Source organism: Caenorhabditis briggsae, assembly GCF_000004555.2.
Source record: "Caenorhabditis briggsae complete genome, chrIV, whole genome shotgun sequence".
Taxonomy (NCBI): domain Eukaryota; kingdom Metazoa; phylum Nematoda; class Chromadorea; order Rhabditida; family Rhabditidae; genus Caenorhabditis; species Caenorhabditis briggsae.
The window spans coordinates 8,806,815-8,833,955 of record NC_013487.2 but is presented as its reverse complement, the minus strand read 5'-3'; the positions used below and the strand labels follow the sequence as shown (position 1 = coordinate 8,833,955).

The window sequence follows — 27,141 nt, the reverse complement described above, 5'->3', positions numbered from 1 at the left end:
AAAAAGAGAAAATTATATGAGGCCCCCCCCAATTTAATTAAAAAAGGCCCCCCCCCCCCCGCCAATTCAAAAATAGCCCCCACACCCATTCAATTTTAGACCCCCGCCAATTCAAAAATAGGTCCCCACCATGTTTGGGCGTAAGCCTTAATTTTGGAATGTCTTATTTTGGGAAGTTGTGATAGGATATACATACATAGCTGAAAAGTGTTTTCAGAAAAAGTTCCCTAGAAACAAGGAAAAATGGTAAAAAATGTCACAAATTCGGAAAAAATCAAAGAAAAATGTTTAAAGAAAGCTCAAAATTTGCATCATGACGGTTACGGTACCCTTCACACACCACAAACTACGCAAAAGTGGGTGTCTATATTTGAATTGGTGGGGGGGGGGGGGGCTTTTTTTGAACTGCTGCAAGTGTCTAGATTGTTGGGGGGGGGGGGGCTCTACTATGGTTCATTTTGGGGGGCTATACTTGCATAGAGATGGGGGCTATATTTGAATTCTGCTTTGTTTTGAGACTAGGGAATCTCCCTCTATTCTGGAGATCCACTCTCATTTCGAAAGACGGGGATTTTTCTGGTCATTCTCAGTCAATATGTTTTTTTTCCATTTTTTGCTTTAACATTTTTGATATAACATTTTATTTGTACCAAACTATCCAGTATGGCTGAACTTTTTTTTCCAAAAGTATGTTTCTTCGAAAATTGAAATTCTTCCCAAACGTTTTTTTTTCAGGAACTCTATTCTTTTCTTCAAAGCTCTTCCATCTTTTCGTCCATACTCCAAATTCAATTTGGAACCCAACTTCGAACCGAAACCACACGAAAACTTTCTTCAAACTTTTTCCCCATTTCTTCTCTTCCTCTGTCTCTTCTTATTGTTTTTCTTCAATTTCTGTTCTTTTTTCTTCGTCCATTATCCATTACCTAAAAGACGTCATATTTCAGTTCCGCGACCGAAAAACCTGTCGAAAATGAAAGTGTTATCAATAATTGGAAACTGTAATGCAGGATGACCAGTTCATCCTATTTTCTTTTAATTTTATTTTTTCAAAAATCATCTCAATGATATCGGCACTTTCCTATCATCTCATTTTTTGATAAAAAGACGATAAAGGAGCTCTTTTTGTTTCGATTTTGAAGGAGTTAAACATAGAGTGACCTTTACCTTCTTCAAATAGAGAAAGAAGTGAAAAAACCACGTTTTCATTACTGCTTACTGTGACTTTTCTCTCCATCCATCTGATGTTTGCTCTTTATCTCTCTTTTTGCTCTCCATCTCTTTCTCTATGTCTCTCATGCTCCTCTAATCCCTCGATGAGCTCGTTTTTCTTCGCCTTTCCCGTTGTTCTTCTTCTTCTTCTTTTTTTCTTTTCTTCTTCTATTTTTTTCCTCCGTTTCCTCTCGGGCACCCCAACTCCGGCCTCCCCATTTCTCCCCCGTCACTAAACCGCTTTTTACCAAACTTTTCTTCGAATTGTGTGTTTTTCAGAGTTTTTCCAAACTCTCGTCCGAAAACATCATCATAACCACATTCTTCCTTTCGCTTGACGCGCGGCGACGAAATCCGAGGTGAGCTTCGAAATTCGAAAAGAGGAAAGTTGAAAAATGAGAAAACACATGATCAGAAGAGACAGATTTTTATTTTCGATTGTAACTGATAAGAAGAAATGCTGATAAACGAAGAAATGGAAAATTTGGGAGTTTTGAAACTACACCATTAACCATCTAGATTTCTTGAAGAGCTTTCTGTCACTTTCTCGCAAATGTCAAAACAAAAGGTTATGCGTGCTTCTCCATGACATCTGAGTGGCTCAAAAACTAACAGGATTTCTTTTGACACGTATCCCTCAAAACCACGAGTTTCCATCTCTCCCAGTCGTCTGTTCAGATTCTCTGTTCTTCGTTTGCAAACTCCTTTTTTATGTGAAATAAAAATTAAACCCAACCGGAAAAAAATAGTTCAGAATTCTTAACTTTACACTGATAACTGTACCTGTTTTGCGATTACAAAAATAGTGAAACAATCACTCAGTATAAAATTATCGTTTCTTACAGTTAACATACAGTAATAGAACGCCACCCCTAACTTTTAACTTTGATCCAATTTATCTTGGTTCCTTTGAAAGATATTAAAAAAAATGATCATCTGACAGAATACTTCTAATTTTATGATAAACACTTTATCAGTTGGCCACTTTTTGATATCTTTCACAGGAACTGAGATATATAAGCTCAAAGTGCAAGTATTGGGTGACCTTCTAATAGAGTGTTTGCGGTAGATCACTTATGCAGTAGTTTTGGGCCCTTCTTAGAAACATTTTAGTTAGAAATTTCATATTTGAAGTCATAAAAAGTTGAAAAAAAACTATTTATACTTTCCCAGACGTTCCCAGAATCCCATCTTAATTTCCGTTTATTTAGAGTATCAGGCGGAATGAGAAAAAGAACCCGCCAGCTTGAATAATTTACAGTTGCTTTTTCAAAAGTTCCTAACCGACATCATATCTCTTCCGAACACTTTTTTCCCCAGATTCCCGCACTCGACCTACATAATGAGATCGAATTCGTCGTCGCGTCTCTGGGTTGGACCCTTGATGCTTGTCATCATCATTGCTCTTATCTATCTACTTTCATTAATGCCCACGACGCCTCCGCATTTGGTGAGAAAGAGAGAAAGAAATGAATGAGATGTTTTTTCTTCTTTTTCTTCAGGCTAACAATGGAATGATGGTGAATGATGCACATACAGAGTACGCAATGAAGGGACAAGCACAAGTAGATTGGCAGGAAATTTATAAGAATCCTTCTTCTGGTAACCCCATTTTGTTCTTTATTACCACAATAGTCGAATTTCCAATTTTCAGATGAAATCATCACCGGATTCGATCCATGCAGACATGGAGGAATGACGAACGAAACCGATGGATCATGTCTATGTACTCGTTGGTATACCGGAGATAAATGTGAAACGCCTGTCTGTATGAACGATGGATATTTCAATTTCACTCTCGGAAGATGTGTCTGCACTTCGAATTGGGTCGGAGAGCACTGTATCTTCCGATGCAATTCTGGAGTTGTAAACAAGACTTCTGGTGAGTTTTGGGAGTGACTCAGTTCCGTTGACCTACGAAATCGCGTCTATTTTAACGCTCTATTGAGCACGGTTGCTTTTACCCGCTGGAGAAGCGTTTTAGCTTTTCTGTGAGTGTTCTCTTAAATCGCTTTGGATATTCATCAAGAGGGAACGTACCATAAAACCTGTAATAGAAGAGCCCTAACTTTTAACTTTGAGACAATTTATCTCGGTTCATGTCAAAGATATTTAAAAGATGTCCACTGATAAATTGTTTATCATAATATTCCAAACATTTTATCAGATGACATATTTTTGTTATGTTGTATAGGAGCCGAGAAAAATTAGCTTCAACTTCTCAGTGCGGGAGCCCTTTTATAACAGGTATTACTGCATACGCTTAGACTTGCTACATCACATAACAAATGTTTTCTGATTTATCCGTATAGTAAAAACAAATTGATTAGAGTACCAGACAATTTCACATTTTCTGATTCTAACTTTTCCGTCTTATAAGATCTCATTGCTCTTTCAGGATGTCATAAATCTGGATGTATGCACTTAAGGAGTTGTCTTCCTCGGAAAACACATTTCTCCTTCTTCTTCTCTTTTTCCCCCGATAATTTTGATGTCAACATTCTGAATTTTTTATGTGACATATTCAGAAAGTGGCTCTTTAGGGAAATAAACCAAAGTTTTTATTTCTAAAAGGCACGTCCCTTCTTCATTTTTTTGCGTCGTGCACAGGAAATGAGTAAAGGAAGGAGATGAGCCAAAAACTCATTCAAAAAGTAATGAAAGGGATCAACAATTCCGTTTTTCAGGTCTCTGTGAATGTCTTTTCGGACGCCCTTGTACAATTCAAAAGTGTATCAATGGACACTTTTTCGACGGAAAATGTGTATGCTATGATGGTTTCACCGGACCTGCATGCACAATTTGTGATGGTTCTGTACCAAGTATGCAATGTGATGAAGTGATCCGTAAAAGAGGATCAGTTAATTCTCGATTGACGCTTTCTGGTCTTTCCTTTTGTATCATAACTATTGGATTACTGTGCGTCGGAGCTCATCGTCGTAGATCTGCTATGAATCCGGTGGCAGAAGAGACTTGGTACAGAGTATTCCATCCAAACAACAACAGACCATTCAGGTGAGGTCAATATTCAGAATAAGAACTCTATAACTGGTTTCAGATGCAGACATGACTATATGTGTGGAGGATCATGGGTTCCTAGGGATCGAGCGTTGATTGTAGCACCTGGAAGAGTTTCCATGTCTAGTACTACACCGTAAGCGTTCAGGAGAGTCAGAATTTCAAAAAATAATTCTTTTTCAGAAGAGTACACCGTCTGGCAACTCCTCCTCCGAGTTATACATCAGTTGATGATCTAAATACAACAGAATCTCAAAATCCACCAACTTATGAAGAAGCGACACGAATTGAAATCGAGAGTGTGGTCGCAGAAAAATAGAATCCGAAGAAGCAAAGGATGAAGTTGCAAATGAAATTGCAATAGAAATCCCGACGTCTTCAGAAGAAGAACATCTGAATACAATTGAAGAAGAAGAAACAACAGTAGTCACAGAAGATTGATTGCTCATTTCTTCTTTTTAATTTCCCTCGATTATCATTTTTTGTTGTGCAAATAGTGACACCAAATCTCGGGTATTTCAGCTTTTACAAAAAAAACCCCAAATTTCTAAAAAGACCAAAGACTTATTATTTCAATTTTTCTCATTTCTGATTTCCCCTTCAAATTTCCCTGTTCAACATCCCATACGAATGCGTTTCTCGAGTAGCAATTAGCCATATTTCTTCCCGATTTTGTCGAATTTTAAACGGGTATTCTGTATACTATAGTGTTTTTTGGATGATTCACATTACACGAAAAACAAAACAAAAGTAATTGAACTAATGAAGATTTTTTCATTCATTTTGTTGCAGTGCAAACAGAGATCGAAAAACATTTTTTGAGGAATTCGTCACTTTTTAATTGAAAACATTAGAAAACTTTTGCAGATGAGGAAACTTTCGAATTTTAAGAGAAGAATTGATGAGTCAAAAGCTTTAGAGTTTGGGGGTATTAGAAACTTATAACGATGAACAGACTATTATTCTGTTAAAGAAAATAGGATCTGTGGAAGAGAAACGCTAGGCCGTGGCCGAAGACAACTACCGTAACCTAAACATATTTTTATTTTCCGAATTTCTTATCTTGATTTTTGTGTGTTTTATCCCACAGCTCCGACTTTTTTCGTCCGTGAGTACGTTTCTGCAATTCAAGCACAATTCCCATCGGCTTTTTTTCAGATCGTTCATCGTTCATATTTATATTTCCAGATTCTTAAACCGCCCACATGGGAAACATTGTCACCGTTGAAAATATTTGTATAAAAGGATTCTACAGGTATCATAAAATCATCATTCGCTGAATTTCGTCCAGCAATGCGTATTCTCATCCCTTTAATTTTCCTCCTCGCCATGGCTCTTCAAATGGAAGCTTGTATTATTCCTCCGTGCCCAGCTGACGACGATTTTCCCCGTCCAAAAGTGAATCGCACAACGACCAAGTATCCACGTGGCAGTGGTATCCATCAGCATGGAACCAAGTGCATTTCCCACGACGACTGCAGGCACATAAAGATGGAGCTCGAAGTTCCTTACTGCAAGAATGGCGTATGCAAAAACTACCGTTATAACCCTCAACCCAATGGTTGGCATCATTAATTGTATAATTTTAATGAATTGTTTGCATCTAATTCTCGTTTCATTTTCTAAACAAATATTATTAGTAGTCAAAATAAAGAATATTGAAAATTATTCAAATCCAGAATTTCAAATACACAGAAATCCCGACAGTGTCAAGTTTGAGCCTAATTATCTCAATTCCTATACAAGATATGAAACATGTGTCAACTGAGAAAACATTTCTGATGTTACAATAAACAATTTATCAATCTTTGTATTATTGATAGGAACCCAGAAAAATCGGGGCAAAGTTTAAAGTTGGAGACCCATTCATCAAAATTTTTACGGAATATAAAAAATGGTGATAGTGAGCCCTCGAATGTTTCTGAATTCGAAAATTCGATTTCTTGTACCTTTTTTCTTCTAGAGTCAGCAGATTCTAGAATCACTGAAGCTGCGCTCGCCCGAAACCCTTTAGTTTTACAGTTCGCTCAAAAAGAGCCATTTAAAAATGAAGAAGCGTCCTCCGCACATATAAAAGACAAAGTCGACTCATATTTTATGATTTCGAGAGATGCGTTGCATCAAACTTTATTCCTTCACAGGAAGATTCCTGTTTTTATTCTTTCTGATTGTATCGTTCAGTCGACAAATTGATGCGAATTTCAGTTCAAAAGGAAAGAAAGAAGTACTGGATCATCATAATGATATCAGGTTCAATTTCAGCAAGCATTCATTTTTGCAAATTTCTAACATTCTTTAAAACTGTCAGGTCTCAACTAGCACTTGGCAATTTTGTCACAAAAAGACATACAAAAAGAGCTGCTGGTTCAAATATTCGACGGTTCGAATGGAATAACACTCTTGAAAAATCAGCTGATTCATTCGCCCGAACCAATCCATCAAAACATTCAAACATCAATGACATTGGAGAAAACCTTTTTTGGCATTGGTCAACAAAACCAGGAGATTTCAATAATTATGGCTCACTAGCAGCTGGCTCATGGATTCACGAGTTTCATGAAAAGTATTGGGATTCAAATATTCTGACAAATGATCTGTTCGGAAGCGGAGTCGGGCATGCAACACAGGTATTTTCAGTAACTTTTCCTTTGAAAGTATACGAACACTTTGAGGTAGATGGTATGGGCGGACACTTATCAGATAGGTTGCTCTGTTGCAACTTTCAAAGATATCCATAAGAAAACTGGAAGACCGATCACAAAGATTTGTGTTGTTTGCCATTATTGGCCAAAGTAAGATTTTGAAGTTGCAGTTTTTATTTACTTATCATTTCAGAGGAAATTACTTGAACGAACCGATTTATCTGGAAGGACAACCATGTTCAAAGTGCGAGAGCAAGAAATGTGATAAGAAAACTGGATTGTGCATATAAAATATTTTTTAAGCTTTGGAGGTTACCACAAAGTTTCATATCAAATTGCATTTATCGAAATAATAACTGATTGATCTGATGTTTTTAGGCAGTCGTATGAACAAGATAATGAAACCTAAAATTTATATTTGACTGAGTTCGAAGGATCTTACAATCAGAAATCATCGCCATTTAATTTTAAGTTGGAAAATCAATTTTCTGAATAACACTTGACTCTCTTCGTCTCCCGATGTTTGGAGTTTTTGGTGAAAAATTGCAGAGTATACAACAGAAAACTGAAAACATTTTGATCTATATAGAAACCAATTTGACCCATACCGTATTCCAAATGTAACGGTTTGTTCGCAAGAATCAAAGTAAGAGTATATGCTGATCCGTGCAATGCCCAAATAAGCATTCCTAATGAAAGAAAAATTACATTTCTCGCTTCGGATATAGCTGAACAAGTCAAGCAAACCATGGGTAAAAGATGAAATAGACAGTAGATTGCTAACTGAAACTAGTATACTATCGAAAGTCTAAAATCAGATTAAATACCTGGAAAATTAAAACTTGAAGAGTCTTCTTGTGAGCTTTGGCTAATCTATCAGATTTTTCTGTTCGATGAGCAGAAAGATAATGAAATGCAATAATTGGAATAATTATGATGTTGGCTACAAAGACTACAATTTCTCCAATAGTAATATACAGAAATAATTGAAAGTTCGCCCTATCTCTATCAGTTAAGACATATCGATCGTCCCATAAGTTGGGTGGAGGTACCAAAAACTTCTGAAACCGGATGAAGTGCATACTTGTAACGGGCCGGGCCGGGATTTTTCCCGAATTTCGGAGGCCCGGCTCGGCCCGGCCCGGCGGACCTGTCATTCCACAAGTTTTGAAAATTTCAAAAAACACATAAGGGTGATTTTTTATGTGATTTTTTTCGATCAATAAATGTTTTTCGAGTTTTTTTAAATGTTTTTTGGTCAAACAGACAAACAATCCAAAAAGCACAAAAAATATAGAAAACTGTATTGAGAGCTCAAAATTCGGTTCAAAATGACAAAATTTTTGCTGCCGGTCCCGGGCCTCGAACTTTTCCTCAGGCCCGGCCCGGGCTTTGGCGGGCCGGCCCGGAATTTTACAAGTATGATGAAGTGTATGTATAACGTTGAATTGAATTCAACTGACCTGCATGATTCTGTTCTTCAAAGACCCTTGGTCTTCGTTCAACAAACTAAATGCACAAGTACAAAAAATTACTGTGAAGTAAATGAATATTTTCGCAACGTCAGCGCTGAGTTTGACATATTTTCTATACTTAGCATCCGGTGGAATAGCGAATTTCAGACGATAAATGAGAAGATGAGTAATTGTAGCAGTATTAAATTGTAAAATTGCCACCACTATGAAGATCTGGTACTTGCCTGGAATATGTAGCACACTCCATAATCCCTCAACTGACAGGCCAACACATGGAAGAACAATAACCGGTACGAGCATAGTTGACCAAAATACTTCTCCGAGAAAATGACTGAAAACATTAAGTTGGAATTCTAATGAAGTTTAAAAGACTTACAAAAACATATTTAATTGTAGCATAGCGACATATTTCGGGCTGAGCGGTTTGCATTTGTAAAGAATACAGTAAAGTGCTTCAGCGTAAATTGGAACAGTAAATAATGGAATGAAGTGACATGCATACTTATAATAGTTGTTCCAGGTTGTCTGCTCTTTGTAAAAAGTATAGTAACTTCTGTTATCAGGCAAGAAGTTCTCTGACATTTCGGATAAAACCGAAACGAGAAGTTTGATGCCAGCTTTAAAAAATTGACATTTTATAGCAGTGCGAGTGGGAAGTGATTGAATTATCTGGCAGTGCTTGGATATCAGCTGACACAGGGAAAATAACTGACTGAGCTGGCTACAAAACGACTAGAATGATGTTTGATCAGTTTTTTCTTCTGATCAACTTTTTATTTAAAAGTAATCAAATAAAACAGTAATCAGAAAAATCATTCATTTGTAAAAAATTAGTTAAAAAAATCAATTTTTTGAATAACTGTGGACTCTCGTCGTAATCCGATGCTTGGCTGTTTGGTTGATGGTTTACAACATAAGCAGCAGAAAACTGAAATAACAATCATAATTAAAACTATGTTGGTAAAGTCGTACCGTATTTCAAATGTTCTTTGACAGTGATTCTGAATGGCTTATTGGCAAGAATCAGAGCAAGCGTTCATGCTGCTCCGTGCAATGCCCAGATGTACATTCCGACTGAGAGCATGACTATATTTTTTGTTCGAAAAATAGCAGAATATGTAAAGCAAATTAAAGGAAGTAAATGAAATATGCAGTGAATGGCAAACTGTAATTTTTTTAACACTCGCGATTACTTTCTTTTTTGATACCTGGAAAACCAAAACTTGTAGTGTTTGCCTGTGAGCTCTGGCCAATTGATCAGACTTTTCTGTTCGATTCGCTGAGAGATAATGAAATCAAATGGTCGGAACTGCTATAATATTGATTATAAGAATTGTTATTTCTCCAATAGTTATGTACAAATAGTACAAGAAGTTTGGATTTTCTCTATCAGTTGACACAAACCGTACATCCCAAAGATTTGGATGAGGAACGAGAAACTTCTGTGACTTAATATTTTTAAAGAAACATCAGAAAACTAAACCTTAAGAATTCTGTTCTTAGCAACCAATTGGTCTTCATCCATTAATCCAAAAGCACATGTACAGAAAATCGCGGTGCAGTAGTAGAGAAAGTTTGCAGAATCAGCGCTAAATTTGACGCATTGACTATTTGCAGCATCAGGAGGAACAGCGAATTTCAGCCGATATATCAACAGATGGATCATTGTTGCGGTGCTGATTTGTAAAAGTCCACACATGACAAATATTTGCCAGCTTGCAGATACTTTCAAAACACTCAAAAAACCTTCGGCTGAAACTCCAATACTTCGAAGACAAATGACAGGAAGAAGAAGCACGGTCCAGTATATTTCGGCCAAGAAATGTCTAAAAAATTTTGATCGTCAAATGGCAATCATGTTGATTTAGACACACAAGAATGTATGAACTTTCAATATCTGTACATATTTCGAGTTGAATTGTTTACACTTGTAAACGATGCAATAAAAAGCTTCAGCATATATTGGGATGGTGAAAAAGGGAGTAAAATGACACAGGGTTTTATAATAACCATTCAGTTCCTCCTGCTCTTTATAGAACTCATAATAGCTTTCATTGTCCGGTAGGAATGAAGAAGCCATTAGGAGCAATAAAAAAATGCGACGAAGAAAAAAACAGCTCACCGAAGGACTAGAATTTTTCTACTGTGAGTGGGATAGAATTGAGTTATTGGTTATGCAGGTGACAGGGGCTGAACTGATAATTATAGATCAGAAAACGGGGTAACCAGAACTTTTCATACTTCCATTTGATCCCTAGTCTGCGATAGAAAAACTTAATGTCTCACGAGTCAGTAAAAGTTTACACAAAGAATTGTATTTGAGACTTGCTTCTCATAGATTGCCTCTCTAATTGTTAAAGACTCTAAAGATAGGGGAGGCGCGAGACCCAAATTAAGGAAAATTAATGAAAAGTTCTCTTCCCGACACCTCTACATATACTGTATGATTCTGTCGGATACCTCCCATAACAAGTAGTTCTATAATCGAATTAGCTAATACTCCACAGACCAAAAAGCGAAAAAAATCACACCACTGCTACCTGCGGATAAATCAATTATCCCCTTCCACAAAGACTATTTTTGCCTTCTGAATCTGAAGGAACTCAAGAACGAAAGTGAGTTAAAAAATAATTTATTTTATATGCACTACACTCTTTTTTCAGTGTTATGTTCTACCCATTTTCAGACCAAATATTATTGAATTTTTTGCTGCCTTCTCATGAGTGTTCTTCGAACGCGATCTCCAGTTTTTTTTTGTTTCGATCAAAAATACGATCGATATGTTCTCGGGCGGATGCAATGTCATCTGGCCTCATATTCTGGAGTAACAGCAAGAATATCTCATGTTCGTTGTAACGAAAAGCATCACAGATCAATCTGAAATTCTCTCAACTTCGTTTATTGTAACGGTATACATGTGCGCCCCTACCCCTCGACCACGATTGCCTTGATGCAGCAACATTGGAACCGGTGCCCTAAGTAGGGGTACATGTGGGTACATGTGTCTAACATTTGCTGAGATTTTCGATTTAATTTGTACTACACAGTAAATAAATTTAAACCAGAAAAATCATTTATTTTCAAAAAAGAGTCAGTTAGAAATATCAATTTTTTGAATCACTGTGGATTCTCGTCGTAATCCGATGCTTGGCTGTTTGGTTGCTGGTTCACAACATAAGCAGCAGAAAACTGAAATAGCCATCATAATTAAAACTGTGTTGGTAAAGTCGTACCGTATTTCAGATGTTCTTTGACTGTGATTCTGAATGGCTTATTGGCAAGAATCAGAGCAAGCGTACATGCTGCTCCGTGCAATGCCCAGATATACGCTCCAACTGAGAGCACAAAAACGTTTTTTATTCTAAAAATTGCAGAAATTGTAAAGCAAATCAACGGGAGTAAATGAAATAAGCAGTGAATTGCAAGCTGGAAGTTTGTTTTTTAACCTCAATCTCTTAATCCTTGATACCTGGAAAACCAAAACTTGTAGTGTTTGCCTGTGAGCTCTGGCCAATCGATCAGACTTTTCTGTTCGATTTGCTGAGAGGTAATGAAATGAAATGGTAGGAACTGCTATAATATTGATTATAAGAATTGTTATTTCCCCAACAGTTATGTACAAATAGTACAAGAATGTTGGATTTTCTTTATCAGTTGACACAAACCGAACATCCCAAAGATTCGGATGAGGTACGAGATACTTCTGTGAATGGTTATTTTTAAAAGGAACTTCAGAAAAGATAAACCTTCAGAATTCTGTTTTTAGCCACCAACTGATCTTCATCCATGAATCCCAGAGCACATGTACAGAGAATAGCCGTGCAATAGTAGAAAAGGTTTGCAGCAACAGCACTAAATTTGACGCATTGACTATTTGCAGCATGAGAAGGAACAGCAAATTTTAGCCGATATATCAACAAGTGGATCATTGTTGCAGTACCAATTTGCAAAAGTCCACACATGAAAAATATTTGCCAGCTGGCAGATACTTTCAGAACACTCAAAAAACCTTCGGCTGAAACTCCAATAGTTGGAAGATTTACACAAGGAAGAAGAAGCACAGTCCAGTATACTTCAGCAAATAAATGCCTAAAAACTTTGATTTTCAAATGGGAATTATTTTAATTGAGACTCACAAGAATGTATGAACTGTTAATAATTGCACATACTTTGGGCTGAATTGTTTACACTTGTAAACGATGCAATAAAAAGCTTCAGCATATATTGGGATGGTGAAAAAGGGAGTAAAATGACACAGGGTTTTATAATAACCATTCAGTTCCTCCTGCTCTTTATAGAACTCATAATAGCTTTCATTGTCCGGTAGAAACTGATAATTCGTCTTTGAAAATGAAAGAAATTGAGAAGCCATCTGAGGAAATGAAAAAGAAAAGCTGCAATGAAGAAACAATAACCAACTAATAAGAAACTATAACCCAAAAGACCAGAGCTTTTCTTCTGTGAGTGGGATAGAATTGAGTTATTGGTTGTGCAGGTGACAGGGGGCTGAACTGATAATTATAGATCAAAAAACGAACTAACTAGAACTTTTCGTACTTCCGTTTGATCCCTAGTATGCGGTTTGGAAAATTAAATTTGTCTCTCTGACTAGTAAAAGACTCTACAGATAGAAAAGACGTGAGGCACAAATCATGGAAAAAAGTTTTTCATTATGGGTTGTGAGACTGTATCAGAGATTTCAGTAATAACGACTTGCGAATTCCGGGTATTTTTTCACTTTGGAAATAAAATCTGCATCGGACTTCCGACTTCCAAGTTCAAACATTTCCCTTCCTGACATCTCCGAACTGCATAACTTGGTGGAATGCTACTATCATCAGATTTTTTACTTTTTAGGGATAGAATATGTCATACAACAACGGAAATCGAATTGGCTTGTAATCCACAAACCAAAAAACAAGTGCAAAAATCACACCCCCTCCATCCGCGGATAAATCAATTATCCCCCTCCCCTAAAACTATTTTTGCCTTCTGAATCTGAAGGAACTCTAGAACGATAGTGAGTAAAAAAATAATTTATTTTATATGCACTACACTCTTTTTTCAGTGTTATGTTCTACCCATTTTCAGATCAAATATTATTGAATTGTTTGTTGTCTTCTCATAAGTGTTCTTCGAAGACGATCTCCAGTTTTCGTTTTGTTTCGATCAAAAATACGATCGATATGTTCTCGGGCGGATGCAATGTCATCTGGACTCATATTCTGGAGTAAAAGAGAGAATATCTCATGCTCGTTGTAACGAAAAGCATCACAGATCAATCTGAAATTATTTTAAATTCGTTTATTGTCTACATCAGATCTGTTACTCACCTGAAATGGTGAAATTTGACTAATCGAGTTCGCAAGATTGGACAACAATGTTTGAGCAGAAATTCAAACTTTCGTCTGTACTGATTTCTCTCCAAATGATCACTTTTCTCGTCCTGAAAAAACACAGAAATTCGAACCCAAATAGAAGTTAATTACTTACATGAACCAAATGCTGAAATGCGTCGAAAAACGGTTGCCAAGCATTTCTACAAGTTCCAACAGGATTCATTCTACACAAATGTTTACACAAGAAACTGATTGCTTCTCCATCTCTTGTTCGATAACACATATTTCTCCATTCAATCATTCCAATTGCTTCTCGATGACTGTCTGTTAACTGACCCCAAATATATTCCACCAGTTGTAAGTATCCATTTCGAATTGCAAAAAGAAAACATTGCGCAACTTTTTGATTTGGAAGTCGAATTGAACTTCCGAAGAAGTGTCGGTCTTTGTTGATTGTGGCCATCATAGTCAGCCAGAAATCATACACTGGATGGTCACCTACTTGTTTTCTGAAAACAATGATGGTCCACATGATTCTTCCATTCGAAAATAACTCTCACCTGAAACAAGACAATCTGTAGTTATCAAACTTCCAGTCATCATAAATTAACTCCGTTCTGGCATAAAGACAAGCAAACTGAAACTGCATCAATGGCCAATTCTTGCATTCAGTTTTAATCAAATGTAAGCATGTGGCCACATCGTCTATCTCACAACTGAAAGGAAAAAGTCAACAGCTGACAATTACAGAGGTCAGTCCCAAGTGAGATCTCAAACCTGTGACGTTTCCAGACGAGTTCTGGATAGAAAGTTCGGAGAAGTTCGCTCTTTGGAAGTACACGTCGTCTGCTTTTTGCCGGTTCTACGAACATTTCCAAATGTTTCGCATCTGAAAAATATAGGAATCTTCTAGAAACTGGTCGGTTGACTTACTCCATCTTTTAGCTTCTGCCAGAACATCGTCCATCGATTCACAAAGAATATTTTGAATTGGTTTAGGAATATTTCTGTCTTCTGACACATATCTGTATTCGAAAGCCAAATCGGTTAGTTTTCTCCATCGAATTTTATTCTGAAACAGTTACTGTAAAACCTCTAATAGAATGGCGCGATAACTTTTTACTTTGAGCCAATTTATCTCGGTTTCTGTCAAAGATATAAAAAAGTTGTTAAATGATAAATTGTTTATCATAACATCACAAAATTGTATCAAATGACACATTTTTAATATCTATCGTAGGAACTACAATAATTGAGCTCAAAGTTGACAGTATATATAATTAAAATATAAACCTAGAAGCTCACCCGAAAGAGAGTTGTAGATATTGAACTCAAGCAAATTTCAGCCAAACTTGGAACTGATGAATCTTTACTCTCGACTTCTTTCTCGTTTTCCGTTTTAGCATCTAACAATTTTCTCATAGATTGAACATTCGGACGACGAGGAACGGCCATTTTGAACCAACCGAATGGACAAGGGAACAGAGTAAAGTGTACGTGTTACTTACAAAAAACAGTGGAAGATTGACGAAGAGAAAGATCTCAAGGAAAACCCCGAGACGAGATGTAATAATTCGTATAAAAATTGGCTAGAGTACGCAGAGAAATCGAAGAAGAACAAGAGGAAATAGATAGAGGAAGAAAGAGATTTCATCCGGCTGTTTGCTCTTGAATGAGATGCCGCAATCAGTCATGTGCTCTCTGTGCTTGGACACTTTTTGGATGGGGGACTGACGTGTGATCCGACACACAGTTTTCAGGTTTCTCTTGAGATTCTCTTGAGTGGATTTGGAACAGTGTGGACTGGATAGTTATTTCAGTGTGTTTCAGGAACGGTGTACTGTTCCCTTTTGTGAAAAAAAAGAGCAAGTAGCAAAAACAATGACTAACAACATCTATTTATTTTTGGGAGAAGTGGTGAAACAACTCTGAAGTGTATGTCAATATTTTGGATGATTATTTTGGTAGCAATGTCAGATGATTCAGTTGTAGATAATGATTAATTAAAGATAGTGTATGGTGAAATCTTTTATTGCCCAAAAATGTTTGAAAAGTAGGTATTTTCCTAACTCAATGCGTTTTTTAAAATTATTTCTGTAGCAATTTTAGATGATTCAAATTCAGATAAAGAGGAATAAATTAACTTGAATTAATAATTTAATTAATTAATTTCACTTTGACTATTTCAAAATATCCATGCTGGACAGGAACAAAATATGAGCCTTGTTGGCAATTGAGATCCAGTAGACAAGCAACTGCAAATGTATTAGCTTTTGTACTTCTGAACCGTTTGTATACCTCCGAACGTCCATTTGTATAGGGTTGGAGCCATTCGCAACCAAAATGATACAGTTGTCATCTGGCGTTTCCTGAGCGGATGGATCTGTGACCCAATTATAATTTTCAAAGTTTTCAACTGGTGGCCCAGTGAATGTGAATCCCTGAAATTGGTGTTTTTTTAATATTTGTGGATAGTCGCCATAACTCACCTTAACTGTCATACATTCTGCGAAACTAAGAGTTTATTGACATTCTGGTGTGCGGATTCCATCTATTCGAACATACGTATCATTTGAAGCCAGATATTTTCTCATTCGTTGTGCCAATTCTACAAACTACTATGTCACAAAAATCAAAACATTAATATAACTGGCTTGGTAAGAACAACGCGTCCTCTGGATACCAGACGCCTGTTGGATAAGTAGACATGTCACCACAGTATTCTACAGCGTTTTCATAGCTGTAACCATTGGAATTCGTTTTATTGTTGAAGTATCCCTTGAAAAATGCCTATTTTTTTTCTAAAGAGAATTTACATACTGTGACGCATATTGAGGTACCATCAGAGCGTTCCACAATATCAATGAAATCAGAAGTGCAACTATTGTTCACTGAAAACAAATTATGTGGAAGTGTTTCGAGTTTAAAATTTACATGTATAAGATATCTGCCAAGTATTGCCCTTTTCATAAATTGTATAGTATACACATTTCGGAAAGAAGTTTGTGTCATAATCAACGTTAAGGGATCCCTGAAAAATATTCAAAAGGAAAAAAACATTTAAAACAGCGAAACAGGTCTTGAAAAATTGATAAAAATGAGTCAGCTACATAGTTTCGACTCTGGGAATATAAAATTAAATTACTGTTGCATTTTGATTATCGAACGTTGGTGGATTAGCTCCAGATGGGCACTTTCTATCCTCAGTGTCCACTTTAAAGGCAACAATAGAACCGTCTGTAGCATTCGTTTTCGTAACATCTATCGCCGCACTGTAATCATAATTGAGACATCCAAAATTTTGCCACGTCATCTAAAACACCTGAAACTGAATCGGACACTTTCATCTAACCAACTACACATGTTTGAGATTCATAACATTTCTGAATACATTGAGTCCAGTTTGTACTGGGATAAGAGTCTGAGTTGAACACGGCATTTGGTTTGCCACAGACCACCATCATTGTTAGCTCGCATGTCTGAATCTTTACTCTTTGAAGGAACTATTTATAATTTTGATTACCACATGACCGAAGAGTAGAAATTGTGTCAGCAACATCTAAAATTGTTTTGGATTTAAAAAGTGTGTCTTCAATGTGCGTTCAGAAACAAAAAGAAGAATGAGTGAGCACGTCAGGGAAAGGGTGAGCACGTCAGGGAAAATGATGAGCTTGAGAAGATTTTTATAAACATCAGCACCATTCAGTTTTGCAGGAGGCATTCAGTTTTGTTTTGCAGGAGTCATTCAGTTTCGCAGGAGTATTTCCCTGCACGTCAGAGAATTGGACTCTGATAGAAAATAATAAAAACTTTATGTACATCAAATTGGAAAATATGGTTTTCGAAATTGGAGAAGTCAAATTAACAACGTACAGAAAATCTTCAATGGAAGGCCCCCGTAACTGTGTCAATTTTGAGCTAATTTTTTTTGGCTCCTATGCAAGAAATCGAAAAATTTCAACTGACAAACATTTCTGATATTATGATAAGTAATTTATCAGTTGACAACTTTTTTATACCTTTGACATGAATCGAGATGAATTGGCTCAAAGTTGCAAGTCAGGAGGCTTTTATTTTACAGGTTTTCATGGTAATTGGGTAGACGGTCAGGGTTCCCTTTTGTTACATGATCTATTAGGTAAACGCGGGCTTAGCACATAACATTCCAAGAGCTTGAATAGTTCCTTTTGTTGTACAACTGAAATGTTTTATTATTCCAATACCTTGACAATCTCCATTACCTTCTAACATCTACTTGCATAAATTTGGTAGTGTTTGGGTAAACAAGAACAAGACAATTATCATCACTTTCCTCTTTGGCGCCAGCATTTGTGACCCAGTCATACTGTTGAAAGCTGTTCAGAAAGCTTGGATCGGTGAATGTGAATCCCTAAACTTCTGCATTGGAATGTCGGAAAAAAATACCACTTACCTCTGGAGTCAGACATTCAGTTGAATTCGGATTACTTTGACAGGATTTAGTTCTTACGCCATCGATTCTTATATAAAACTCACTTGACGCAAAATTGTTACGATACAAGTTCGCAAGGTCTGAAATTCAACTACATTGATATATACATAGACCTATTTAACTACATGTGAACACATCGACATCTATTGGAAAATTCAATGTAGGCAATGTTCCACCAAACTGTTTGCAAGTAGTGTCACTAACGTTCTGATATCCTCCTACTGTCATATTCGACCACAATATCTGAAATTAGTTGTTTCAGGAATGTATGATACGGATACTATAACATACTATAACGCAATTCTGTCTACCATCCGCATAGGTTACGTAAGTGTTATAATTAGATGGGCAGAGAGATGATGCTGAAAAAGTAGATTAGTTTCGATTCAAGATTTTTGTATTAGAACCAACTTGTATACGTTAATTTCCAAGAGGATCCAGATAAACTAATATTGTACCATACTTTTTGAGGATAGTAAACATTATCAGTGACATAAAGGTAGCCCTGAATATCGATATTACTCCGTGATTTGGTATTTTATTACTGTTTTATGTTAGTCAACTATCTCACCGACGCGTTTTTATTATTAAAAGTTGGCGGATTGGTGCCAACTGGACAAGTATCTGCAAAGCCCTGTACTTTGAATGCAACTTGAAAATCTTGAGTTGAATTGGTCTTTTTTACAGATGGCATTCCATTAAAAACGTATAGGTTACACCCTGTTGAATTCTGGTATGCCAACTGAAAACTATTCTACTCACAAGTTCTGATAGGTGTCCAAAAAACTAACCACGCATCTCTCGAAATTATAACATTCCTGAACGCATTGTATCCAGTTAAGAGTAGTATTCACATATGGAGTTGGGTTGTAAAAGGAAGTTGGTTTTCCCCAAACAATTACCATCGTGTTATCAGAATTCTGGAGAAGAATCAAACTATCTCTTTTAAATTCTTACACTTACAACATATTTGACTGTTGCAGCTAGAAGTATGTTCAAGAAATTCAGCATTTTCAAAAGAGAAAACAATGAAAATCGATTGGGTCAAAAAAAAAAAGGAATTGTGCAACTGAACGCATCATTGGCAGCATCACAATATCTCTCGATGATGGGTAGACTTTTTTGCAGAATGTGACATTTGGGAACTAGGCATAAAAAGCTGCTTAAACGGGGATTCCGATCAAAGAAACGTTAACACCTTAAAAAATTTCGGGAATTTCGATTTTTTGCAATGATATTAGGAAAATAGATACCTTTTTCGGTCAGAACCCATTTTTAAGACGTTTTTGTTTAGCTTCAAATAGATCACTCGGAATATAATAGAAGGTGTGTCAAAAAATTTTATTTACACATTAAATAACATTGTTAGCTAGTCTAAAACAAAATCTAGAACAAAGTTATGTACAAAAAGTATCCTGTACCATTAGTTGAAGTGAAGATCGGGGAACGACCATGCCCTCCTTGAGCAGAATACAAGCTGCGTTTTCAGTGGAGCTGTATCATATGGGCACCTGAAATTTCAGTTTTAAAAACTAATCTTCTGATTCCCAATACCCTCGGACATCTATTTTAACTGAGCCGGTTCCCTTGAATACCATCACCAGACAGTTATCGTTTTTTGTTGCCATAGCAGAAGAGTTACTAACCCATTTGTAGTTATTGAAGTTTGAAATCGTTCGGCCCGTGAATTTGAATCCCTGAATTTTATTCTCTCAAAGAGGTACAATATTCAATATCAAAACCTTTGGAGATCTGCAGTCAGCAGTTTTTGGATTCGATCTACATGTCGTGTAACGCACTCCATCAATTCTAGCATATATGTCTTTTGATTTAGTCAATTTTCGCAACTCTTGTCCTTTATCTAGAACAGAAATATCTCAGATATATGTTTCTCAATAAACTGTTTTTACTTTCAAACCATTTGAAATCTTCTTTTTCCACAAGACCTGCTAGATATTATCTTCACTTTTGCATAATTCCAAACTTTGATCATAATCAAATGATCCATCGTTAGTAGCCATAAAATCTGAATATAAAATCTATTCATATGATTGTGAGATAATTATCACTCACATACACACAAAGGCCTGAGTTATTCGAATACTGAATTATATGATTGAATGTTCTTCGACAGCCATCGGTACCTTGAAAGAACTTTTGAGTGTCTAAAAACAGTATCATCATTCTTACGGATGTAGGACATTTTCCATATGCCGTTATCGAAATACATTGTGTAATTTACGTAATATGGAAAACTTGGAGGGTAGTTGTTCACATAAAGGCGCCCCTGAAAATCTGTCTTTTTTTTTAAACTAACACATTTTATCAGATACCGTAGCATTCTGATTATCAAATGTCGGTGGATTGAGCCCAACTGGACATTGATTTTCAGGACTCGTAACTTTGAATGCTACTACTGATCCATTTTTGGAACTTCCTTTAACCACTGGGCTCATGCTATTAAAGTTATACATTGTACACGAATCGTTCGAATTCCAAGCCATCTTAAAACTTTCTTGGTTTCCAAACAAACAGCGTTGAAACCTACTGTACAAGTGGCTGATTCGTAACAAATTTTAAGACACTCATCCCAATCAACCGTTTTGTTGACTATTGCATTTTTTGAGGTTTGAGGTTTTCCCCAAATCAAAATCATTTTCTTATCAGAGCTCTGGAAATGCTTGTATGATTTCAACTAACTTTTTGAAGAAATACCACAACACTAAATAAGAAAATAAAAAATCCGAGAAATAAAATTGATGTCATCTCCCGAAGTTGTAGTTGAACCAATAAAATGAATGGTTAACGTGACTGAATGCAAAGATGCGCATGTACCAATTGATGTTCCGAATGCACTTCTTGCAAAATATCCCGAAAAAACACGGGATTATGACGATGCTGTTTTGCAACAGAAATAGATGCTCTGTGTAATTGGCTCATCGAAAAAAATAGTCGAAAAATCATAAGAGCACTTTTAAAATCTCGTGATGAAGTTCAAAGATGGATTCAATGAAGGAGAACAGTCTCTCACTGACCACCTATTGGCTTTGTTAGCTTGGGATAAACGAAGAAATCTTGCTCCGAACGGTCTATTTCAGGACAAATCCATGTTTCCTTTGCAGCTCAAAGAATCGCTTCTGCAGATTCATATCAGGAAAACAACATCGACAAGTTCTTACTCACTTGAAGATTGGACAAACTTATTATATAACAAGTAGTGAATTTCAAAAGTTTTAATTTTCACATCAAAGTACTGAAATTTCAAAAATTTTTGTGAGCGACGAGAATCTTTTAAATCTCCCAAAAGATGGACCGTTAAGTTTTTGGGAGCAACGTGTTTTTTCAACAAATATAACAGAAATATTAACACTTTCGGAATGTTTTTCCCAAAATTAAAACTTTTGAAAATCACTACTTGTTATATGTTAATAAATGTATTTATCAGAATTCAAATTAATTTGAATACTCAACTTTTAATTTTTAATTTTTTTAGTTTTAATTTTCTTGTAATTTTGTATTCCGAAGTTTTCACTTGGCATCCACCGTATTTCCTCTATAACAAGCCGACCCAAACCGTAAACCTTGAGCTCAATCATCGCGATTCCTGTGATAGGTATCAGAAATTTTTCAATTGATAAAATACTGGTGATCTTATGATGAATCCTTTATCAATTGACACATTTCTGATACTTTTTACAGGAATCGAGATAATGGAGTTCAAAGAACAGTTTGGGTGGGCTTCTTATAGAGGAAGTACGGTACCCAAAAGTATCTTGAAGTTTCATAAAATAATTTTAGAAACTGTTTTGAACGAAAAAAATTAACTAACTTTAGAACAAATTAACTAATTTTGAGTTATCTGGAATGAATTCATTGCCACTCATCTGGAACAGATGTCTTCTTCATCAGAAAATCTCCATCAGAAAATATCGGGGTTTATTTCAATGCCGGCCATATACTTTTGTCAAATCATTCATTTCCGGAATTTGGAGCCATTAAAAGAAGTTCAGAACGAACTTAAACGGAGAATTCACTTTTAACGTATCCACTCCTTTCGGCATTTTTCATAAAGCCAACTTATTCAGTAATCCACCAAAATCGGAAATCGAAAAAGATAAGCTTTTCACTGGACGCCAAACCTTGTGATGAGCTGAAAAAAAGGATAGCGAGTGTGTTGAGGACCGGAAAACGAGGATCAGAATATTTTTTTCGTTTTATTTATAATTCCATATTCACATCACAAATCTTTTCGGACGGCTTGTCGGCCAACTAATTTCTATTTGGTTTTATATCAATCCGAACTTATCAGTTTCAGTTTCCATTAGAAATCCAATGCTCAACTTTGGAGTGGTAATGGAAAAGAAAAAAGTGAAAAATGGATGCAAAAAGTGAGTTTTATGTCAGCAACTTATCGCTGTCAAACTAGATGTAAACATAGTCATTCACTGCAAAAAACCCCTTTCACAAAATCTCTCTCTTCACATATGTTTCCCTCTGTCTGTCGTTTTTTTTTATGTTTTGCGTGCGTTGAATTTCCGATTACTGGTTGACTTTCGATGTGAACGGAAATAATAGAGAAGTCTTGCTTTTCTTCTTTGGGTCAAGTTCTTTTTTCGCTAATTTTTCAGAATTTTGAGCATTTTCAGTTAATGGTTTTTTTATTCTGTAAAAGTTTTTTTGTTGAAAATTTTGAATATTTTCTACCATACTGGTCCATTAGAAAGTATCAAATTTTACAACGATGTAGAAAAAACCTACCGTAAACCTTGTAATAGAAGGAATCCTAAGTTTCAACTTTGAGCCAATTTATTTTGATTCTTATGAAAGATATAAAGGAGCTGTTAACTGATAAATTGTTTATCATAATACCAAAATCGTTTTATCATTTGACATCTTTTTGATATCTTTTACAGAAACCGAGATAAATTAGCTCAACTTGACAATAAGCAAACCCTTCATTACAGGCTTTACGGTAATTACAAAAGTACATTTTTCTATAGAAAAAAAATCCAAAGTTTACCGATTTCAGTTGAAACTGTCATTTAAAGCATATTTTTCTGGCTTTACCGTATTTTTTCCTTCTGGATGAAGGGATCCTTGCAATATGAATTCTTTCTGTATATATTTTTCGGTCTGGATGCTCAGAAATCTGACATTTTCGATCATAAATTTGGTTGCATAGTAACCGAATCTTCTACGTCAATGTTAGATAGAGTATGGATGGACATGAGAGTGATAAGAAATAATAACACCGGACAGTTAATCCTTGGTGAGGAATCCGTTGGTGGATGCCCATCTAATCCCTTATCGCTTATCCGTCCCCATATGCTGCTCATTCCTTTCAGTTATCGTTCACAATATTTCGGCATCGCTCGAGCTAACTCTATGAAGAACACTTTTTTATCGAATTTCCACATTTTGGAAAAAACTGGATTGTTTGTCAACATAACATAAAGTTTGGAGCCAGTTGAGATATTTTGAATGTATCTTTCCTAGTAACCGACAAATACATAATATTGAGATTTCAAAATGACACGAAAATTGCTGACTCCCGATGTGTAAAGTTGACAGATTCAAAGTTTTCCTCTTCTGTTCTTAATGTTCCTAAAAAGTCTTTTTTTGGTTCTTCAGCTTCATTGTTTTTAAGTACAGTATCCGGCAAGCTTTGCTTACGTCATCTGTGATCTTGATCCGTAATGAAAACTATCTTTCTAGACATTCATGACTCATCTAGACATATCCCAAAATTCCGGTTAGCAATCGAACACCCTACTTCTTGTGATTAGATTCTAGGAAAAAACAGATTTCAAAATTCGTTACGTAATCCGTCGGATGGCATTTTAGATAATTTTGTGTAACAATTATAAAGATTTATTGCTGGGCGGTACTCTCTTTCAATACCTCTAAAACCTCAGAATCTTGAAGACCCAGATCCCCTATCTTCCTCTCTTTCAGAGTTTCTGATCTCAAGAGTCTTCCTTTTCGTTCAAAAATAGCTCCAACTAAATTGTAAGAAAGTATGATGGAATCATCTTATTTCCGATTTGTATTTGTTCGCAAGATATCAAGAAAATTAGAAAAAGATTCACACTCATCGATGAACAAAATTGCGTTTTTCGCTCTGATGGTTTTCCAATTATTTTCTGCTCGTGTTAACTTGTTTTCAGTGTTTCATTACGCAATGTGACAGGTGCAATTCTATACTTTAATCAAACATTTTCTCGGTTATCTGCTCTTTCCCATACATTTTTCTTTTTCAGCTTCAGTTTCTCATAAAATTGTAAAATAGAAAATAGATCAAAAGTGACGCGTTCCATACTTCACTCCGTATTAGTCAATGCCATATCAAATTTAAAGGAGAAAAGTGAGAAGATCAAGTAGAACGTCCCGTAGAAATAGGGTCAATAAGAACACCTTATCTATTTTTTTAAGGCTTCTAGTCTCTGGAAAACCGAAAAACGATGACTAAAACTCTCGTGTTCGATAGATGTGTGTTTTTTCCGAATAAAAAAAAATAAAACAACATTCAAACAAGAAAGTCAGGAAATTGAGTTTCGATTTGACGAAGAAAAGCGCTGTTTCCTTCGGCGGCGATTCGAAATACGAAATATATGCTGTAGATGGGAAAGGGTGAGCCCCAACGAGAAGGGGACACATGTGAGAGCAGCTCAAAAAAAGCAATAAAAAAAGCAATAAAAAAAAGCAATAAAGCCAATAAAAAAGCAAAAAAGCAATAGTGCTCTTTCTCTCTCAAAGACTCGACTCAGGGCTCATTTCAAGCGTAAGGCCAGCATAGTAATAGCTCAGACCTCTATTAGAATCTGGATTCTTTTTTGGCATTTTTTATGACTCTTTTTCTACTTGGAGGTTCATTGGTTTCCTCCTGGGTGAGACACGTTGTGTGGTCTTGGCACTTTTCATATTTTTTAGGTTCCAAGAACAAGGTAGGAATAATGTGGGATAACAAGGTGTAGATTCCGTATTTCCTCTAATAGAAGACCACCGAATCATCAACTTTGGACTCGATTATCTCGATTCTTGTGAAAGATATCAAAAATTGTCAACTGATAACATTTTTATCATAATATCATTCAAAATTTATCTGTTAACAAAATTAGGATATCTCTCACAGGAATGGAAATAATTGAGCTAAAAGTTGGCGGTCTTTAATTCTCTCTTCTTTTCGAAGTGCTGTCTTCTAAAAATATCTTTAGAGAGTGATAGATTACTGTTGAAATTATGAAGTCCAAAGTTTGAACTCATACTTCATCAAAAAAGTGTACCTACTCTTCTGATCTTTTATCTCTTTCACAAACAAAGCTTCTTCATCTCCTTATCCCTATTCAAGCTTTCTAACCAATTTCAATTTCAGACCAAAATCTACTCTACATCCACATCGTCGATTCAGCATGCAACCAACACCTTCATATACCTACCGTACTTCTCTATCACCTCAACGATCACCACGTCTTAAAAGACTATCCGAACAATTATCACATATCCGGATATCTCTAGATCCACCAAGTCCTCCCTTTTTATCTCCAAGCCCTTTGGGTGATATTCGTGAAAATGAGGAGCCACGAATGCATTATCTTCAAGTACCCGGCGGAGGAAGCGATGAAAACTCTCCTGAATTCCGAGGGGGCGGAGCGTTTCTCTTCGGAAACTCCTTTGCTTCTCGATTTCTCTCCTCACCTCCTCCGGATCGAAGAACAAGTTTCGCGTCGACAATGTCAGATACAAATAGTTCAATAACTATTCCAATGTCTTCTAGTTATCAAAACTTGTTATCCCCAATGTGGAGCACAATGAAATATTCCAGTGATGATAATGAAACACCACCCAACGAACCCAGTCCCCGAAGATCTAAAAGTGCACTGGTAGGTTTTAAGTTCCTATCGTAAAGTTTTCAGGGTTTTGTACATTATGCTTCCATCTGAGAGTTTTTCAAATTAATACCGTATTTCTTCTAATAGAAGCCGACTAGAACCGTCAACTTTGAGTTTAATTATCTCGATTCTTGTGAAAGATATCAAAAAATTGTCATCTGATAAATTATTTATCACAATGTCACCAATATTTAATCAGTTGACAAGTTTTTGATAACTTTCACAGGAATAGCGATAATTGAGCTTAAAGTAGTGGTTTGAGTGGGATTCTATTAGAGGACTTACGGTACTTTTGGTTTGAAAGTTTTCTAGTGAAACTGGAACTTGCAAACGATGACACACACACACATTTCGTTTGATATTCAACGAAAGTATTCTATAAATGCAATTACTCTGTAATTCGATTTCCATGAATGTCTATGTCTTTCTTTTTTGTCCATAACTACAGTAACCCAGTGGTACTATCTTACAAAAACGGAAACAATTTCAATTTTGTTAACAACGACCACCAGTATCAGACACGTATTAGTGTCAAATTAAGTTAATTAGTACTAAATAAAAAGAGAAAAAGATATGTAAGGAATAGAGGGAAGAGAAGAAATACTAAAAAGGAGAGTGTAATATATTAGGGACAAGAAAACGCTCGTATCTTCTTCTTTCTCTCTTGTCCCGAAAAGAAGAAAAAGAAATGGAAAAAGAAGGAAAAGAGAAACAGTTGTACAGTTCTTTCTTTTAATGTTCGGTGGGCCATCACCGTCAACCCGACATATTCTTTTTTGTAGTTGTCGGCACTTTTTAGAAGAGTTCTCATCAGAATGCAACTGTTCAAACCTAGAAAGGTAGGTTACTGTAGTTTGTAGTTTTTGGGTCGGATAGGTTACTGTAGTTGTTGGTCTTTGATTCGAACCATTTCCTGTCAAATAAAAGCCTATGAGCAAATGGAATTTCTTGAAAAACGAGAAAAGTCTGGAGGATTTTCAATTTCATGGAAAAGTTGTTTTCAATGAAATTGAAAACTTCTAGGTCATTGAATTTCACGAATTCAGGAAGGGGAAATAGGAAAAATGCATACTTGTAAAATTCCGGGCCGGGCCG

At 36.0% G+C, this 27,141-nt stretch overlaps 10 protein-coding genes across 10 annotated transcripts in view; 4 read left to right on the top strand and 6 right to left on the bottom strand.

The window, feature by feature from the left end:
* Positions 1-111: 111 nt before the first annotated feature.
* On the bottom strand, positions 112-132 carry CBG26307 (the record flags this gene model as incomplete). Its single annotated transcript, XM_045235652.1, has 1 exon — positions 112-132. The coding sequence occupies one exon, from the start codon at positions 130-132 to the stop codon at positions 112-114; it is 21 nt and encodes a 6-aa protein (XP_045098477.1).
* Positions 133-2,554: 2,422 nt separating this feature from the next.
* Positions 2,555-4,549, top strand: CBG06165 (the record flags this gene model as incomplete). Its single annotated transcript, XM_045235651.1, has 6 exons — positions 2,555-2,662; positions 2,715-2,814; positions 2,867-3,094; positions 3,900-4,227; positions 4,271-4,366; positions 4,414-4,549. 6 exons carry the CDS (start codon positions 2,555-2,557, stop codon positions 4,547-4,549), a joined length of 996 nt encoding a protein of 331 aa, XP_045093051.1.
* Positions 4,550-5,523: 974 nt separating this feature from the next.
* CBG26308 lies at positions 5,524-5,805 on the top strand (the record flags this gene model as incomplete). Its single annotated transcript, XM_045235650.1, has 1 exon — positions 5,524-5,805. One exon carries the CDS (start codon positions 5,524-5,526, stop codon positions 5,803-5,805), a length of 282 nt encoding a protein of 93 aa, XP_045098478.1.
* A 617-nt stretch (positions 5,806-6,422) lies between these two features.
* CBG06163 lies at positions 6,423-7,162 on the top strand (the record flags this gene model as incomplete). Its single annotated transcript, XM_045235649.1, has 3 exons — positions 6,423-6,857; positions 6,907-7,022; positions 7,066-7,162. The coding sequence occupies 3 exons, from the start codon at positions 6,423-6,425 to the stop codon at positions 7,160-7,162; spliced, it is 648 nt and encodes a 215-aa protein (XP_045093052.1).
* Positions 7,163-7,339: 177 nt separating this feature from the next.
* CBG06162 lies at positions 7,340-8,929 on the bottom strand (the record flags this gene model as incomplete). The annotated part of the gene is made up of 5 exons (XM_045235648.1): positions 7,340-7,437; positions 7,481-7,655; positions 7,700-7,933; positions 8,336-8,678; positions 8,724-8,929. 5 exons carry the CDS (start codon positions 8,927-8,929, stop codon positions 7,340-7,342), a joined length of 1,056 nt encoding a protein of 351 aa, XP_045093053.1.
* A 607-nt stretch (positions 8,930-9,536) lies between these two features.
* Positions 9,537-12,719, bottom strand: Cbr-srh-27 (the record flags this gene model as incomplete). The annotated part of the gene is made up of 9 exons (XM_002633354.1): positions 9,537-9,659; positions 9,831-10,173; positions 10,222-10,476; positions 11,277-11,362; positions 11,469-11,536; positions 11,581-11,773; positions 11,817-12,050; positions 12,094-12,436; positions 12,484-12,719. The coding sequence occupies 9 exons, from the start codon at positions 12,717-12,719 to the stop codon at positions 9,537-9,539; spliced, it is 1,881 nt and encodes a 626-aa protein (XP_002633400.1).
* Positions 12,720-13,446: 727 nt separating this feature from the next.
* CBG06160 lies at positions 13,447-15,141 on the bottom strand (the record flags this gene model as incomplete). Its single annotated transcript, XM_002633353.1, has 7 exons — positions 13,447-13,630; positions 13,681-13,793; positions 13,841-14,195; positions 14,247-14,402; positions 14,464-14,575; positions 14,620-14,758; positions 14,992-15,141. 7 exons carry the CDS (start codon positions 15,139-15,141, stop codon positions 13,447-13,449), a joined length of 1,209 nt encoding a protein of 402 aa, XP_002633399.1.
* Positions 15,142-15,866: 725 nt separating this feature from the next.
* On the bottom strand, positions 15,867-19,168 carry CBG06159 (the record flags this gene model as incomplete). Its single annotated transcript, XM_045235647.1, has 12 exons — positions 15,867-16,127; positions 16,507-16,577; positions 16,621-16,717; positions 16,832-16,958; positions 17,928-18,076; positions 18,119-18,237; positions 18,283-18,400; positions 18,449-18,519; positions 18,569-18,662; positions 18,729-18,899; positions 18,949-19,077; positions 19,121-19,168. 12 exons carry the CDS (start codon positions 19,166-19,168, stop codon positions 15,867-15,869), a joined length of 1,455 nt encoding a protein of 484 aa, XP_045093054.1.
* A 412-nt stretch (positions 19,169-19,580) lies between these two features.
* Positions 19,581-20,661, bottom strand: Cbr-clec-171 (the record flags this gene model as incomplete). Its single annotated transcript, XM_045235646.1, has 5 exons — positions 19,581-19,668; positions 19,712-19,854; positions 19,900-20,018; positions 20,348-20,444; positions 20,491-20,661. 5 exons carry the CDS (start codon positions 20,659-20,661, stop codon positions 19,581-19,583), a joined length of 618 nt encoding a protein of 205 aa, XP_045093055.1.
* A 1,828-nt stretch (positions 20,662-22,489) lies between these two features.
* Positions 22,490-27,141, top strand: part of Cbr-kin-4 — a gene marked incomplete at both ends in the record, with an annotated part of 16,521 nt that continues 11,869 nt past the window's right edge. Inside the window, 2 exons of the mRNA XM_045235645.1 lie at positions 22,490-22,545; positions 25,530-26,031. Coding sequence (XP_045093056.1) covers positions 22,490-22,545; positions 25,530-26,031 — 558 coding nt within the window. The remainder of the gene's footprint in view (positions 22,546-25,529; positions 26,032-27,141) is intronic.